The sequence below is a fragment of the Polyergus mexicanus genome, unplaced genomic scaffold (genome assembly GCF_030449975.1).
Source record: "Polyergus mexicanus isolate NDT 795.1 unplaced genomic scaffold, iyPolMexi1.0 SCAF_1, whole genome shotgun sequence".
In the NCBI taxonomy this organism is placed as follows: Eukaryota; Metazoa; Arthropoda; class Insecta; order Hymenoptera; family Formicidae; genus Polyergus; species Polyergus mexicanus.
Genome location: NW_027223321.1, coordinates 11,012,252 through 11,030,752, shown reverse-complemented (window position 1 = coordinate 11,030,752; position 18,501 = coordinate 11,012,252). Strand labels below are relative to the sequence as shown.

Genomic DNA, 18,501 nt, shown 5'->3' with positions numbered 1-18,501 from the left:
GATCGCTATTTAAAACATAACAGTAAATTCTTGAGCACTCGGTTCTACGTATTATGCTCCTACGAGGAAGCCTCTAGCATACAAAAGTCGATCAATCGATTGGAACGTGCTGCATTGTGTAGCAGCGTCTCCATTCTATCGCGCATGTACCGATATATTGCAGCTCGGTTTAAAGCCGGTGTCGCGTGCGAGAGCGAATGAGCTCTGATCATTCATCCTTTTTACTATATCTGCTGCTATTCAATTGCAGGAAGCCGAGAGACCTGCGACATCGAAGGGGATGATGTTACCGTCGACAAGATTCCGAATACGAGGTGCTTTCACTGTATTTGTAAGGTAAATCTTGTGCCCAAAAATGCTAATCAATGTCTATATGTATATAGCGTGTGTGTATTTTTATTTATTGTAAACTACTATTATGAATTCTATCTTTCCAAATTTGCAATGTTATATATCTTGATATTCCTAATTAAATAGTAAACTCAAATATTCGTGAAGCCAAAAAACAAGACTTTCTTATATTTCTTTATTATATTTGCAGTTCATTAATTTATTTTATGAATGATATAATTAGCATATAAATAAGTAAAGTTAATTCAAAATGAACGTTTCAACGAATATAGATAAAGATTTTATATATATAAAATAATTAAAATATATAATGTATAACAAATTTCATGTATAAAAGATCGGGTTTCAAGTTGAATTTTCAAGAATCCATGCATATAAATACAGGCAATAAACCTGGATGTTCTATACTTCGTAATATCGTAACACTAGAAGTATCTCAATACGAAAGAAGAATGTGAACGCAGACGAGAAAAGCATACGTTCATTGATCGAATAACCGCGTCGACAAGCCTTATCGAGAGAATCGCGGAAAAAAGTCCACTCCTCATTAAATCCGATACGGCGCTTCTCTGAGACAAAAGAAAAGATCGCGAGGGAGGCTGAGAAAGGAATAGAGAGCGAGGAAGATGGAAAACTATGTATATCGTTGTCCTAGTCCAATTCGCAGATTATGTCGTTATCACGCGACGAGGCAACGCCATGTGGTGACGGAGTGTTTAAAGGGGTTAAAGTAGACTGGCCTGGTTCGGGAGGTCAAAAAGAGGAATTTCCACTTCAATCCGTTCGACGCGATCGATTCGTACTTGGTGCATATTCGCGTCTGCACACACAAGCGCACGCACGCACGCATGCTCGTTCTCGCGTGCGCATCTTACGATGCGCCGCCGCGTAGCCTCGATGCATCTCTCCCGACTGCATCAACGAGTGATCTTAGAGCGACCGCGGCGATTTATCTGCGCGTTTGGTTCATTGACTCGTCGACTCGTGGCCGATCGAGATGAGGTTTCTTGTTTTCGCTCCGCTGCCGCTGCTGATGCTGTTGCAGCAACGAGTGGCGTGCCGGCGTATGACATAATTATTTGTTTGTTGCGCCGAAGCGATCGGCCGCGATCAATCATCCGCAATTTACGAGGCAATCATAAGCCGTTCGGACGAACGAATATTTGCTGACTATAAGCAAGAGAATATTGACGCGTTGTATTTATTTACTCTCTTATCGTAGAAATTCATTTTCTTTATTTTTAGTATTATTATATTATTTATTTTATTTATTTAATCTATTTATATAAATTTATGTAATCTCTTCTCTCCTATTGCAGAGTGATTTACTTATTTGCATTGTAATAAAAATGAAGTTTGCAGTATATAAATAACATTCTAGACAATATAAAAAAAAAAAAAAAATATATATATATATATGTGTGATGCTAAATAACAAATAATCACTAAAAAAAGGAGATTAAACAATAAAGTAAAAATTAATTTTATATAAATATTCGAGAAATACATATATGTCTCGTATTTTTGGAAAAGAATAAATTTTTAATTGTCACGTAAAATATTTTTTCTATATTGAGTTCTTTCAGTTATCTTTTCTAAGTCTCCGTATATCTGACCGTTTTGATGCATTGCTTGTTTCGACTCGTATATCAATTACAGAAATTAATTAATTATCAAGCGCGTTGCGTAAAAATATCCGTTATAGACAAGGAAGTCTAAAAAAAGAAAAAAAAACAGAGCTTCCTCTCGCGGCGTGCCTAATTAGGTCCGTCTCGCGCGTTTGGTACATGTATGAGAGAGATAGTACGATTCACACGTTTGAAATTACTTGACGTAATTCTGACAGAAGATAAATTCGCAAAGAGGCTTAATTATAGAAACCGGAGAAATGATTACTGGAACAGCGTGACGCGTGAACGTCCATGGGAAGAAGACGGCGTGATCGGAAATAAAAGTCAAGCCGAAATTTCGGTGTCGCCGTCGTCATTGTCGCGGCGCGTGACTCAATCGCCGGCCAAATTCCCGATTCATAATGCGTTTTATTTAGATAGAGTGTCCACATTCCTCACGCTCGCGTCGCGTGCTTTTTCCTCGTGCCGAAAGCGTGACGAAACTACTTCCTCGACGAAATCTCGCGAGTGATTGGTAACCCCATCATCTTCGAACGCTATTTCACACAAGTATGACGAATCGTGTACTCCGATAACGTGAATAATAAATCATATTTATAGCGAAGAATGATTTCCCCCTCCCCTTTTCTTATATAACATTGCAAGCGACATTGAAACTTTTCTTTCTTCGTTTACAAAGTTTCTTAGAAGTTCATACTTCCTCTAATAGTAAGATATCACCAAATAAAGAGAAGATGTGCGACTTCTTACTCGATCTATTGTACTCCGTTTATCATATATATGCGAGAAAAAATAAATACATTTTTCCCCATTTTTTTCAGAACGGATTCGTCGAGTGTTTGAAGCAACAGTGCCCAAACATCGATGGCTGCTACTCGTTGCAGGACCCGCGCGACGACGAGTGTTGCCTCAAATGCACAGGTAGGATGTTTGTTTGTCCGTTCGTCCGCTAATTCGACTAATTATCCTAATCGTTCTAATTGACTCGAGCGAGCCCACGCCGCGATGAGAGAGAGGTAGATAAAGAGGGAGGAAGATGGAGGTTCGAATGTGTCGGTGGCGGTGAGAAGGAAAGGCGAGAACTCGCGGAATGCTCAGTCGGCGGAGCATTGTTCTCGGGGCACAAAGACGCTTCTGTTTACGGACACGGTGATAAACTCGAGGAACTCTAGCATCACAGTCTCTCGCGACTGTCTCTGTTTACGACACGTAGTCGACAGATGCTCACGCGCGGTACCCATTATCGTACCCTATTAATTATGTTAATGGTGACGTAAGCTTGCTCGCGCCGTAGTGGCTCGCCCGCCGAAGATAAAATCTGCCTGGAAAACGTAGTATATGATTGCATTTGTAGAAAATGCTAAAATATAAAAATAGCATTGAATGACATATATCAGTTTTTATATCGAGGAATAATCATATTATCCTCTCTTTTATTCTCGTGTATGTAATCGGATAAATAATAGCGTTTAAAAAGATCAATTAACGGTATTTCTAATGTTTAATTTAACGGCGCGTGCGAGTTTTATTCCCCAGAATTACGCACTTTCAATCATTTTAAGGATAGATTTTGTTTTCGTGAATTGCAGGATGCATACTGGACGGTGTTTATCACGCGTCTGACACGGAATGGACAGAGGAGAACGATCCGTGCTACATATTCACCTGTAAAGCGAGCGTCGTAACCAAAGCGAAGCTAGAGTGTTACACGCCCTGCTCCAATCCGAAACCGGCCCCACCCGGTCAATGCTGCCCCATATGCGACGGTGCGTAATATTTTTCTTTCTTCCCCGTGCACCGATGCTGCTGCTAATTACCCACGCCAATCTCACAAATATTTCTCATGATCCCCCCTCGATGCATCCCGCCGCGCAATTAAGGCTCTGGAATGTTTCTCTCCGATATAACGAGGGGAGAACGATAATCATTGAAAATTGCAGCGTCGCTTCTACACGCCCGACGAAAAACTAACGTACGATAATGCCCGTATTGTGATGTTTCCATTTTTTTTACTTCTTTCTTTTTTACTTCGTGCAAAATGTATTCTCGTAAACTTGATATTGTAACACTGTCGTCCTAAGAATTTGCATTCTTCTTCAAATCGTATAATTACAGTCTCTTTGTATATTTTCTCATATTTTTTCACATGTATGTTTCAAATAAATTATTATATAATGTGCGATTAAACGGATAATTTTTCATATCAGACTACAGAGAGAAAATGAATCAAGCATACAAAAAATGATCTCGATCCCGTGGTATTTTACAGGATGCTTAGTGAATGGACAGAAAGTCACCGCGGATAGATCGGTGACAACGACGGAGGACCCTTGCGTCACCTGTAGATGCAACAACAATAAACAACTCACCTGCGCAAAGTTAGCCTGTCCGATGCTCAATTGTCCCCCCGCAAAGATTGTTCGCGATCCTGGCAAGTGTTGCCCGCGCTGTCGAGGTGAAAGGAGTTACATAATTTTTATTATTCGAGATGAATATAGCGCGCAAGCCGCTTGGAAATTTTCTGAATTTAGCGCTTGAATTGCTTGGGAAAAAGAAATCTATTTGTTCCGTTTTATTATTCGCTTAAACGCGTGTTTTTTCAATTTAGATTCCGTATGTGATAATTTTATTGTTCCTTTACGGCATACAAGCTCGATAATTGTACGTAGGTGTAATATCACATAAAGATACAGGATTGTTTTATTACGTAAGCATTGCAGCCATGCTAGGCAAATGCAAATTTATAACGATCAGATTTTCATTCCGCGAGATCATTTTTCAAAAGAAATATTTTCAGTAGATCATATTGCAAAAACAATTAAAGTCACTTTGAATTTATAGGTCATTCCTCTATCTCTCTCTGGCATAATACCAGAGGCGCGAACCGGTTTTATGCGATCTGATTATTTTCCAATGTCGCACTTGCGCAAAAACCAACGGTAATAATGTAATATTACGATTGTCATCATGAAACATTACGATCTAGTCATTCGAGACAATAACTACGATAATATCTCACTCCGCGACTTTCAAATTTTACAATCAAATATAATGCGATGCATAAAATGCATCGTGCGATAAAATGCAATAAATAAAGATATAAGGAACAGGCATTTCTTTTAGATATAATTGAATGCTATATAAAAATTGACGTAAAATTTAAGTATCATATATCTATCCAAATACTCTTATTTTATATTTTATTAGATCAATGATGAAAGTGAATATAGTCAATCGCAAAAAAAAAAAAAAAAAAAAAAAATTATATCACTATCGCGCGTGAAAAGAGAATAATTCATTGTCAGATTATAATGCGCGTTCGCTTACACGACGCATCGTATATCCAAGTAAAAAGTACTTTTTTTTTTTTTTAAGCAGGCATTGCAAGATTGCTCCCACCTCCGAAAGGCGCGTGCATAATCGGCACGCACATGGTCAAGTCGGGCACCCAGATTTGCACGGATCTATGCACGTGCTGCACCTGCGCCAATTCGACGCTCTCGTGTCTCAGAGATACCTGTCCGGTACTGGAATGCCCCAGCGAGCTTCAGACTACTCTACCTAACCGCTGTTGTCCGCAATGTCCGGCGATTCAGGAGAGCAGGGCCTCCTGCTCTTATGGCGGAAGAACTTATCAGGCGAGTATCATGCTTTTGTTCATCGCGACGAATGATTTTATTCTGCGAACGCGACGCAAACGAACCGAGGGATTATTGAGAATAAACGAACTAAAATGATGTAGAATTTTAATGAACAAATGACTTATAGTTGGTAAAAAAATCAAGGATATTGTTCAAATATATCATATGAAAAATTTCTGTTTTTTTTTTTTAATATATTGATTTTAAAGATCAATGACGTGCACCTCAATTGTCAATTGATTTATTTTGGTCGCTTTAAAAAAAAAAAAATTGTTCAAAAAATAAAATTTAAAAATACTTAAGAGTGGCGATGTCTAGTAAATATCGACGAATATAAATTTTTATTTTGAATTTTATCCTAAATATATTTTTCTTTTTGCAATTAAAAATAAATCTCGTAAATTTTTTCGCGGAATTAAATGTTTGTCTTGTCCAGGTTTAAACATTCTTTTTTGTCCTAGGCAGGATGGCGAAGATTGGAAGCTTGATTCCTGCAAGACGTGCACCTGCAAGCAGGGCAAAGTGCGCTGCGCGATGCCCATGTGTCCGCAGTTGAATCTACCTTGTCCGCCGTACTCAAAATTGGAACATCCGGAAGGTCAATGTTGTCCGCGATGCGTTGAAAGTAAGCATACCTTGTACATTATGCCTATTGCATATGCTATTGATATTTAGAATTTAAAATTATCGATTCTTCCAGGTGATGGGATTTGCATGGTTTTTGGAGACCCGCACTATCGTACGTTTGATGGTAAATTCTATAGCTTCAAAGGGGCATGCAAGTATCAATTGGTCAATGATTGTGCCACTCACACATTTAGCATACGTGTGACTAACGATGCAAGAAAAACAATATCTTCAGCATGGACCAAAACCATCGCTTTGAAAGTGAGTGTACTAAATTAAGGCGAAAATGTCAATACAATTGTAACGTGGAATAAATTTAAACATTATTTTTTTTAATTAGAGATGGAATATATTGTGTGTGTGTGTGTATAATTTTTAAAAAAATTGGAAAATCATATCATCGCATTCAAATTTTCAAATCAAATAATATTAAAATTAATATTTTCAATATTCTTGAAAATATATATAATTAATGATGTTGAATATCGAATGATATGTACTGAAAGTACAAGTTCTGACTGCCGAGTTGCTTGACTAATAGCCTTGCGAAACGAAGTTTATCCTGAGGCAAAACTTTCTTGTTCTATCAAAAGCAATGAGGAGGAAGAAAGAAGAAACTCTTGTTCTAATCGCGTCCCGTGTTGCAGATCGGCGACTTGAAAGTTAACCTTGGTCAAAAAATGAGGGTGAAGGTAAACGGGAAGAAGGTGGACCTTCCTTATCGCATCGTTAACCGATTGGACATTAACTGTACGACCGACAGCGTGATCGTCAACACACACATCGGGATCAAGGTTCTCTGGGACGGTATTAGCTTTCTCGAGGTGTCCGTTCCTACGTCGTACAGAGGTCGATTATGCGGTCTCTGCGGTAACTTCAATTCTCAGACCAAGGACGATTTCACGACGAGACGCGGCCGATTGTTGCAGGATGTGCAGAAATTCGGTCAATCTTGGGCGGTGGGTGCCAAGAAAACATGCACTCGACTTCCAAGATCAGGAAATATCGATAAGGAGAGACGTTGTCGAGGAAGAAAGGATCACCGGTAATTTTCATGCACTTTCCAATTTTTTCTTCGTATATTATATATTTTCTCAAATTCGGGAATTATAAAAAGAATCAAAAAAGAAAACAAATACTATCACTCATATTGATGTCACATTTTATACAATAGCTATAAAATAATTTCTCTAACATTCTATTATTCTCATAATATTTGCAATTATAGAAAATAATGTTGCCAAAATTAAATGTGATGCAAAATTGCTACAAAACTAATAATTCTTAATTAATATATGATTCGGCTGATAATTATTATTCTCTTTTTATTCTTTCATTTATTATCCCCGGTATCATTGCAAACATTTTCCAAATTTCACTTCTATATCTTTCAAAATAAACGATTTGTAAGTTATTTTTTACAACGCTATAATATTGTTTCTCCGCGATTTTAGACTGTGCAATCGACTGAGATCGCAAATCTTCGATCCTTGCCATAAGAAGGTGAATCCGATGATGTACTACAAAGCCTGCCTTCAGGACATGTGCGAGTGCCCGACCGAGCACTGTTACTGCCAGTCCTTCATGGCGTACGCGCACGAGTGCAAGCGGCTCGGCATCCAGCTACCGCACTGGAGAAAGTCTACGAGATGTCGAACAGTTTGGGATCAGTTGACGAACTCGACGAATTTCACTTGCCGCAGATTTAATTAATCGCGCACTTTATCCGCCGCCGCGTCCGGCCTCTAAAAACTCTAATTCGCGGGATGTGCAAAAAGACTCACATATGAGCGCCAAACTCCTAGTACATTCTATACGCATGTAGAGAGCACTCTATATGCAATCCCATCCCTTCCTTCTTATCTTTTTTCGAGATAACGTATTAGTAACCGCGAATAATAATGAAGAGGGGATACAATGTTGCGAAGTAATTAGCGCGTGATGTACCATATATATCTCTAAAGATCGCGCAGAGTACATAATTAAAGAAAAAATTATTTCTCAAGAATTCTCGGGATCGATCCTCGAAATCGAACTTCTCGTTAAGCGAAATAAAATTTTCTTAATTTTTTAAATATTCGAAGAACAAACATGAGTAACGTGAGGAACACACACACTTCTTAGCAGTCTCCAACAGATATCGCGGTGAATTAATTCGGGATAAATATTCATAAATACTTATTTATTCGTAGAGCGATGTAATATGCACGCGGTACTTATAAGTCTACCATCCATAATGAGAAACGACGATAGACTGTTAATGCGATAGAAAATGTTTCACTGTCTACGCTACGCGAAATACAGCGCAATGAAATATAAATAGCTGGAACGCCATCAGAGAAAATAATCGCTGTTATTACAAATTATTGCAATATAGCGCGTAAAATCGTTGAAATTTTATCTTATTTTGCAAGCATTCTCTTCGATATTTTTCGCGATACTATCTCTTCTTCTATCCCCGAGAAACTTCTTCCGTTGACGGGAACGTACAGACCGGACGCGGCGGAGTGCACGGCAAAAATCTACTAGTCACCACTTCGTATCAATATGCATTAAGGTTTGTGAGTTCCTGTGCCCCCGTGTTAAGTATGTTGAGTAATAACTAGGGATATGATCGAGCCGGAGTCGTAGTTTTTCATGATTTTGTCAAAATAAAAAATTTCAAGTTTCGTATTATAACAATTATATAGAAAAAAACTATTATACAAAAATTATATCTTATTTACAGATGAAGAGAATTTGAATTGCAAACTATATTAATTCTAAGATATTTGGATATTTTGTCAAAAAAAGAATAGAGTAATATATAATATTTAGTTTATTGCTGTATATAGTTATTCCATTTTATATTGTATTTTATTTTATTTTTGTAATATTAATTCAAAAATCACACAAAGCAAAATACATTTTTTTTTCTGAATTGGAATAGTAAAAGCTATAGTATAAATAAATTGATTTAGAAATTAAATATTTTTTCATAAATCTGTTTTACAAAGTACAAAATACAAAAAATTATTCTTTTAATACAATAAGATAGCTTTTTCGCATTTTTGGACCAAATGTGTAATTAATTCGAATTTAAGTTCGTTAAAGTTAAATTTAATCAACATCTTTAATATTTATACCTAGAAATTATTTTCTACAATTAACTTTTTCAGTCAGACTCTGACTCGAGTGTCTCTAGTAACGATCTAGTTCGTTCACACGGAAATCTCATGCGGGTCACAGCAGCCATGACGCCTGGAAATATGGATCTCACGTGCGTGCATCACGATTTCACGCGAAATCCCATATATCCCGACAAAGAGCATCGCGAATCAACTAGCAGGGTCGCGCGTAGAGCGGAAAATGGATGATCTTGTGTCGCGAAGTGAAACAAAAATTTTAAAAAAATTCGTATTTCACATTTAGCGCTGAATTAATACTCGGCGTAATTTTCTGAATCTTATATAGGCGTAAGTTGGTGTATCATAAATTGAGAATGACACATTTAATGTTAGGTCGTTTCTCGTGTGAGATATTGAATTATTATTGCGAACAAAATTAATGTGACATATTGTAACTAACAAAATGTATTACAACTATCGTTAATTACATTATAATCTGACAATTCTTATCGGCATTAGAGAAAGATAGAAATTTTTACTTTTAATAATTGTGCGAATGCTGCTTTATGAATTTTATATATACTTCATTGAAACATATATGCGATCGCTTAATTAAACGCGTATCTCCAAGAATAGAATCCTATCGAACAATAGGCATAATTAATGAAACGAGATCAGTAGGCTCGAAATCGTGAGGACGACTTTGTAAGTAGCGATGCAAGTGGCGATGCCTTGTAATGTTTCGGAGCACCGTGCAGTATTTCGGCCGATGAGCAGGCTCGCGGCACATAGCATGTACATCCCAATTAAACGCAATCGATCAATTATATACACGTATACACGTACATACATATAGATATACTGTATAGATCCGCGCGAATCTTTGCAATCCATAGATCTAATCGGGCATTTCGCACATATATTTCGTAGCCCCACATATATTTCATAGATAGGCTTTCGGATTCTCAAAATCCGTGTTTCGATAAATCACAGAATTCATAAATTCGTGTTCTCTTAAATTCTTATTTTTCGAGATTCTTCAATCCGTAAATCGTACATTTAGAGATCTCCAGATTTGTAAATTTTTCAATTTACGAATCCACATATCCACAGATCTTTCCAATACATTGTACGATCGCACGAATATTTGGAATCTGTAAATTCACATGATATCGCATTCTTAGAATTCTTAATTAAAATTCATTATAATCTTTCACAGATCTTTGGATGCGCAGAGATCCGCGGTTTGTTAGACTCCTACATTTTCATCATATAGAATTAGGAGGGAATATTTTCCCGCTTCGTCTTCGACGACGAGTATACCTTTTTTACATTATATATGTATTTACATAACGCGTAGACGTTTATGTTAGCTTTAGCGAAACGTTCACAAATTGTACATAGAAAGACACGATTATTAAGCGAGTACTAATCACGATTTTTGATAGCTCCCCATTTTTTTTTTTTTTTTAATTTTATTTTATTTCATTTCTTCATCCGATTCTCCCTTTTTCTTGTGTTCTTATCTATATTTCCCTCTTACTTTTATCAAATTATTACGAAAATTTTGTGAAGGAATTTTCATATAGAGCTATTTTCGCGGCGACTTTTTAACATATAGTGAAACTGTACATAGTTAAAAAAATATACTGTAATAACTAATCACCGACGAGTTTCGGCGAGAGGAATCAAACCAACTCTGTATACCGGGTAGTCCAAAGTGTTAGCCAATTTTTGTCGATTCTAGCATAGAACTATAACGTAGAACACACGCGAGTACGAACATGATACAATAAATCAATTATATATTCGTAGACATATATTTTTTTGTCTATGTAAAAAAATTTTATCCCCCCCCTCTCTCTCTCTCTCTTTAATTTAAAAATATATTATATACGTCAGAAAATTATATATATAAATATCATATCGTCAAATTTAGCTTTTAATTAAAAGAAAATTAATGGCGATAATACGGAATAAATATTTTGCGTAATTAGATAACTCAAGTAGATCGATATTCGCGCTATCGTGCACGCCATTTTGATCTTTAAATATCGCACATAAATTCTCTTTCCATTACAAACGATTTCAATACTTCGATGTATAATTTCGCTTTTTTCCTACGAGAATAATATTCGCGTTCTCACTTACCAAAGGGAAGAGACCGCTGTAACAACAGAACATTGATCTTGTCACCGAACACACAACACACTCCGCGAGAAAGCTCGATGAAAATTCGTTAAAAGTTCGTTTGAAAGACAAGCGCAGCCGCGGGCGACGTAAACGCGAAATCGCGAAATATCGTAGCGATCGCGTATGTTTGATCGATTCCACAGCGATCTCTTGCTCTCAAAAACTAATACAAATCGTTATTTCACTCGCGCGATACACTTTATCGCGTTAATCCCGAGAAATTTTATGCAAACTCGATCGACGAACGTTCGCGCGTTTGAGCTGCTGCAGAGAGAAAGAAGGAACATGGCGTCCGCTCCAGTGGTGCCAACAGCGAAAAATCAAAGCTGTAATAACACAGTCTTGCGCGTAGCCAATGGGTGCGTTCGGGAGACAGAACCGTTGAGTAGCAATCGAACGCGATTGGTTCTTACTTTTAGAACCAACAAATCAACGTCGAGTGTTGACAAGACGATGCTCGACAGTTGTGTCTTCCGAACGCGCCCAATCAAACGATGCGCCACGTTTAGAAAGAGAAAGAAAACTTTGGAGGGTCTACATCTTTCTCTCAAATATGATATTGGAAGGAGACTCTTAATAACATACATATTTAAAACATGTCTCGAGGGCATCCAAAGAATTGTTTACATCCACGTCTTTTGACGTGTGTGTTGTTAGGGATATGTGTACGGAGAAAGAAAGAGTTATAAACATTGAGAAATCAGAAAAAATTCAGTAGATTCCTCTGTTGAAAGAAATAAATATAATCCTATTTACAGATATAAATTTCTGTCAGCTGTTTTATTAAGATTCAATATTGTGGTCTTCTTCTAATTTTATCGCACGCTTAATACGGTTAAGATACACGCAGTCGTATATATTTCTATGTCTATGTGCTCAACTCGCTCAAACTTCTATAATGAAGAAGAAAGACAAAATTTATCGCGAAAATGTATTCATAAAAAAAAAAAAAAATTCTTTTGTTAATCAACATCTTTGAAATATTTTATTAGCATTTTTTTTTTTTTTTTTTTTTTTTTTATAAAAAGATTTTATATTATATAACAAATATTTTAGATTTTTCGAAAATGAGTATAATAAAATAGACAAGGTAAGTTTTTAAAATAACATACTATGCTTAAGGATATTTCATCAGAATGTTAAAAAAGATTTTAATATTAGAATTCAAATATTAAATAAATATTGGAAGTTGCTTGTTACACAAACAAAGACAAGACATTTTGTCGCATAGGGGCTCGAACAAATCTTGTCATGACACGAGAGAGATTCGGAACTTTTATTATGACATTATAAATGCACAAAACATCTTAAAAATATGCGTATATGTGTGTGTAAATAAGTGTATTAATGGGCGTGTAATCAGGAGAACGACAGATTTAATTACAGTATGGTAGGATGAAATAGAGCTCTACGCGCGATTATTCTCTTCTATATATATATATATATATATTACTCTACGTCTCTCTATATATTTTCTATTTTCTTATTTCTTTTCTTTTTGTTCTTTTTTTATTCGCTACTCTTCTCGTTTAACTTAAGAGCTAAGTATAACGTATAACGCGCTAGTCAACGCTCGATTACGCTTCGCGATTACGCGCATGATACGTACGCATCTGCAGCGTTATTAATGAAATTAGAAAATGTATCGATTAATTACGGGGGTACGTGAATGTGTTTTTTAAGAATTTGTTGGAATCTCTACGGAGAAATAAATATATACGTTACGAAGACAAAAGTAATGTATTACAAGAGTTATAATGAGATAAATACTACTAATTCATTGAAATCAGATGTTGATGACATTTTGCTGCAAAGATATTTCGCATAAAATGTCTTGAAATTTAATATCGCCGCGAATGCATTACGTACACGAATATTGTTCACGGTCCACGGTTCTGAAAATCTGAAAAATATCCCGTCTTGTGTACCTTCAACATTCGTACATTCTACCTCTTTCCTCGTTCGAAAAATGAAATAATTATTTTATACACAATAAATTAATATGCGCAAGAAAATATTAATATTAAATATTTAAATTTAATTCTCGATTTTCCTTTTCGCTTGTTAATATTCATTTTTAATTCACTTTTTCGATTATCATCTCAAAAAAACTCGATATAATTTCTCCGGATTTTCTTATTCAGAACCACGATAGACGAACACGCGCAGTCGATTCCCTTGAAACTATAATATATCAATAAGAATATATATTCTATATACTCCTTACCTTCCGAAAAAGATTGAACACCTAAAACTAGAGTTCCGAAAAAAGAGACTGCCAGAATAATACAGTTCAAAGGAAGAGTGAGTGAAAGGAAGGGAAAGAGAGATAGACAGAGAGATCGACAATAGAGACGCAGCTGCTATGAAAGCTGATACGCTATGTCTCTATTAAGAAAAAAAAAACAGCCCAATTGTTATAAAATCACCATCACTTATTCGACATTCCTCATTAAAGACTTTGCCACTTTTCAAATATTTATCATCAAACCAATTTTTGCCGCTGATCAGTTACATAGAAGCAAGAGCGGATTGTCAAGAATGAGAGTGTCGGTCTTTCACGTAAACCCAATACGTCTTCTCTATATTCAATTCTAAACAGTACAAAAGAATCTTTATTTATAAAAATAAAAACATGCTGTGCTCGTATTATGAAATTAGCTGCACGATTATTTTTCGGAAAAAAAAAAAAAAACACCGTCTGCATTCTTGAATAAAACGACAATTTTTTAAGAAAAGAAAAAATAAACAAAATAGAGAGAAGAGAGAGAAAGATAGTATCTCAAATAAAGATTGTATATTAAAATAAAGTACTGTTTAGAATTAAAGTTTTATAACGTAGTTTTATAGATAGTCCACAGTTGATAAAAATAAAAAAAAAATGCCTTGTCGCAAAATCGTATTTTTGTTCTTGTCAAAGTTTGCAACTTATTTCTCTTTCTCCTAAATAGATGCATCAGCGATTGTGACTTATTAGCTACCCTTAATGGTGCTTTCTTACAATGCCTGAACCAACATACAGACTAGAAAGCTACAAGAAATGCCATAAATGTGACAAAAAGATATCTACTAGATAGATGCATATGGGAAAAGAAGAGAAGCGATATAGCCTCCCTTTCTTGAATTTCATTTCTTTTTTAGTACAAAAATAGATTTCGGACGCAGATCGCGCAGCCTCTTGCAAGAATGTTCGAGGTCCGCTTTAACAACAAATGTTATCGTCGTACCGCCTTTCACAAAAATTGCATCAGATTTTCGTGACTGCGAGTGTGGAATAATTATTTTATTTTAACAGGCGCAATAATTTTTTTTATTATATCACTTAAAGTTGCTCGTAAATATCGTAAATAAGCAAAAAATATATTGTATAATCGTAATATCCGAAGATACGAACGAATGAATGCGGAGAACACAAGATATGCAGAGAGCTAGTGTATGTCAACTACCACATCGATATATAATATGTATAATATGAGACAATATATATAAATTATAATTAATAACGTGTATAGGCTACGAAAGAACAAAATTCTGCTGGTTAAATTGATAAATTTGCGAGTTACAATTCCTCGAAATTGTATCAGACAGCCCGACATTAAGAAGAGAACATGATTTCGCGACGAGACTGCGCGAAGACGCCCGATCGAAGAACAAGAATTACTCGTTGAGAAAAAGGGCGAGAGAGTTATATTAAATCTTTTACATTATCGGAACACGCTCAAATAACTGATACTCTCAGAATTGAAAGAAACGCGAATTCGTATCCTTTTACCATGACGATGCCCGTAAAAGCGTATGTTTACACAGCAACGAAAAAATGTAATATATTTTTTAATTTTATCCGGTACATAACATTTATACAAAAAAAATCTCATTATTCGCTGAGCGCAATTTCACGATTCCGTTGTACCGAAAATATCGTAGGGAGTTTGAATCCTACCGTAATTAAATTGTGAGTCATTTAATCAATACGCGATTAAATTCTGAAGATTCATTGCATACGTAAAAAAACAAATACGAGATGGGAAAAAGGATACGAGCTCATCCTTAAGAATTTTGTATTTTATGCGGCAACTCGACGAGTAATTGCAATTATTCTCTTGCAACGATTTGATCTTCGAAGCGCAAAAAAAAATCTCTCATTATTTTTCAGCTTTGGCAATCTTATATTTCGCTGTAATTACAGCAATTGTAGTTGCATCGTACAAATAAATTCGAAGAACAATCGCTCGTCGATTTGCCAATACCGAATGTACAAAAACGAAGAGAAAGCTCGCGTTGTGAGCTCATCAACTACGTCTACAATATAATTATATATGCGCATTAATCAATTATAATTATTAACAATGCTATTGATCGCGCGCGCGTGCTGCGATCATTGAAGAAACAGAGGAGAAAAACGTTGCATAAGTATGCTTTACTTTTTGTTTACGTACTCGCTTGTACTAAGTTTCACTAAGCTCCCTCCGATAATTGTGCCCTTCTCGACGAGACAAATCAAAGTGACTCGGCGAGAAAAGCGAGCGCACCGATGTAATTACAAAGATGCGCGAGGAAAGCGCTAAGTGGACCAAGACCCTGTTCTTGATCCTTTCGATTGTCAAGACAATGCAAAATCAATAATCCTTCGCTCGCATGGGAAACATTATTCATAATAATGATAAACGTATTTATAAGCGATAAATATGCTTATCATTATTTTAATATAAAATTTTTATTTCCTTATATAATTATATCACACGAGAATAGATTCTTCGCGTCGTATCTATAATAATATATATCACACGTAAAATCAGAGAATCCGCGTATAACGGTGCGATAAAAAATTTTACGTAATCGCAGAGAGACTGTGTTCGCAGAGAATTAATTGTGTATTCTCGCGCATCCCGCATGTAAAATATTATCGTGTCGAATAATATCGCCATGGCGTATTATTACATCAACGAAGAATATATAAAACTTTACACGTTGGCGCATACGCCGGTGTTTATATTGTCGACTATATTCCTCCCCTCTCCCTCTCGCATAAATGCAAGATTTTTGTGTTGATCTCGTCCTCTGTATTATTCGACGCGATGAGCTCTTCACTTATTATTAACAGGCCGCGATCGACTCAGCGCATCCCCGGCTCACATCAAAATCGCTTTCTGTGTCATTACTTACTGATATAAGGTATATATATGAGAATTTATCGAGCATGATTCCTGTAGTCGTATCCGCGTTCCTATCGAAGAACGACGGAGAAAAACTAGAAAAGACACTTGAGACTCGTGCTTCCGCAACGAACAAGGGAGAAAGGAAAAAAATATCGTACATATGTCACTTGTATCCGTGAATGTTTACGTGTGAATGTACTCCTATATGTATACATGTATGTGTGCGTATGTATCTGTGTATGTGCGTGTATGTGTGTATATATGTGTCAATATGAGAATTGATCTCAACGTAGCACTAATAAATTCTTAACCCGTCGTGAGTCCGCAGAATCTAAGGACCCAACTTTCTAAAGATCCGCTACTTAAGAAGATTAAACCGACGAGAAGTGCAACGTTAACGAAATATCAATAGAAATTTATAATGTATAATATATATTATTTATGTATATATATGTATGTAATATATATCGTAATGACTTTATGTATTGTATATATATATTATGTATATGCGTATATATAATCACATATATATTCATTCATTCGTCCCATATATATATATATATATATATATATATATATATATATATATATATATATATTATATATACTCTGAAAGGCGACAGTAGAGAGACTACTGAAGTAAATGCATAATAATATACGCAGAGAACGAAGACATTGATTTTGAAATTTCCATCTTACCGTGCTATTTCTTCTTTGCATGCTATTTCTCCGTTCGTTCGTTTTTTCCTCGCGATAATTATTTGGATCGAATCTTCAGCACCTACGCCGTATTTCTTTCTCTTGTTTTATCTTTCTTACAGCGCAGTGATATACAATCGACTATCGCGCGATTGCTTAAAAATACATCAGAGAATCTCGTGTAAATTCTTAATGAAATTCAAAAACGACAACGCACCAAATTCTCGCTCGTTTTATCACGAAAATACTACAGCGAGATTCAGAGAGCGAGAGAAAGAGAGAAAACGGATAGAGAGCAAGAGAGAGAGAGAGAGAGAGGGATGAGAGAGCCCTGAGTGACAAAGAGAAAGATGAACGACGAGGAATGAAGTGAAGGATAGGTACGAGCCTGAGATAAAGTATTCCGCTTAAACGTGTTGCACAAACTCTGGATTGAGATACGAGAAACCCATAAATTCCGTCTGATCCAAATTCATCATGAACAGCTTATCCGTGGGAGTAAGATCCGTTTTTTCTGAAGTGAACTGCTTATCGAAATTACTCACGTCTTTACGATGTTGCTATACGAGTAAAGAACAATCGTTAAAAGCATTTATATTTTAAATAAATTCGAAAATGTTTGTCTGCGACAAATGCTTACAATCTTTGGCTTGAAGGGTGGTTGCACCTCGCGATTTTCTATTTTCTCCCAGTCAATACGCCGGAAAAACGCATGGATCCGCACGTCATCCTCGCCGCGCATTCCGCATCCTAATCTCTTGCTCGGATTCTTTGTGAGGAACTATACAAACAAATTTTATGCGAGTTAAAAATTCATAGATCTTCAAAATTCATTCATGTTTGTTTTAATAATAGATCGATTCGTTATCTATATACATATTTCTGCGTACAGATTAATTTCAGCTGGCATCTCTGTCATATCACGCATCAGAAATCGTTTATAAATTTATGAAATATTCAGTTAAAAGTAGATATTTTATTTAATTATTTAATATCGAAGATGTGTGCAAAAGTTTATGCTATTTAAAAAAAAAAGATTATTCTCTCTAAAACACGTTTACATAAATCTAAAATTCTGTTTAAACTTATTTAAATT

The 18,501-nt window shown here is 35.8% G+C and overlaps 3 protein-coding genes across 8 annotated transcripts in view; 1 reads left to right on the top strand and 2 right to left on the bottom strand.

The window, feature by feature from the left end:
- The window catches only part of Cv-2 (crossveinless 2), a 36,611-nt gene extending 25,434 nt beyond the window's left edge, over positions 1-11,177 (top strand). For 2 of the 5 annotated variants that reach the window (XM_070298600.1, XM_070298576.1), the window contains exons 3-11: positions 251-336; positions 2,804-2,903; positions 3,572-3,748; positions 4,252-4,437; positions 5,358-5,620; positions 6,089-6,248; positions 6,324-6,511; positions 6,898-7,295; positions 7,705-11,177. In XM_070298600.1, the coding sequence (XP_070154701.1) occupies positions 251-336; positions 2,804-2,903; positions 3,572-3,748; positions 4,252-4,437; positions 5,358-5,620; positions 6,089-6,248; positions 6,324-6,511; positions 6,898-7,295; positions 7,705-7,963 (1,817 nt within the window). In that variant the 3' untranslated portion in view covers positions 7,964-11,177. The remainder of the gene's footprint in view (positions 1-250; positions 337-2,803; positions 2,904-3,571; positions 3,749-4,251; positions 4,438-5,357; positions 5,621-6,088; positions 6,249-6,323; positions 6,512-6,897; positions 7,296-7,704) is intronic. The other 3 variants (XR_011447158.1, XR_011447157.1, XM_070298592.1) reach the window with 3 other exon arrangements.
- LOC138934670 (dynactin subunit 5-like) overlaps positions 1-12,498 on the bottom strand; it is a 77,134-nt gene extending 64,636 nt beyond the window's left edge. The window contains exon 1 of the mRNA XM_070298685.1: positions 11,509-12,498. Within this exon, the coding sequence (XP_070154786.1) occupies positions 11,509-11,541 (33 nt within the window). The 5' untranslated portion in view covers positions 11,542-12,498. The remainder of the gene's footprint in view (positions 1-11,508) is intronic.
- A 310-nt stretch (positions 12,499-12,808) lies between these two features.
- Positions 12,809-18,501, bottom strand: part of Pkc53e (Protein C kinase 53E) — a 59,646-nt gene continuing 53,953 nt past the window's right edge. For both annotated transcript variants that reach the window (XM_070298624.1, XM_070298634.1), the window contains exons 13-14: positions 18,046-18,186; positions 12,809-17,965 (exon numbers count right to left, since the gene is read on the bottom strand). In XM_070298624.1, coding sequence (XP_070154725.1) covers positions 17,813-17,965; positions 18,046-18,186 — 294 coding nt within the window. In that variant the 3' untranslated portion in view covers positions 12,809-17,812. The remainder of the gene's footprint in view (positions 17,966-18,045; positions 18,187-18,501) is intronic.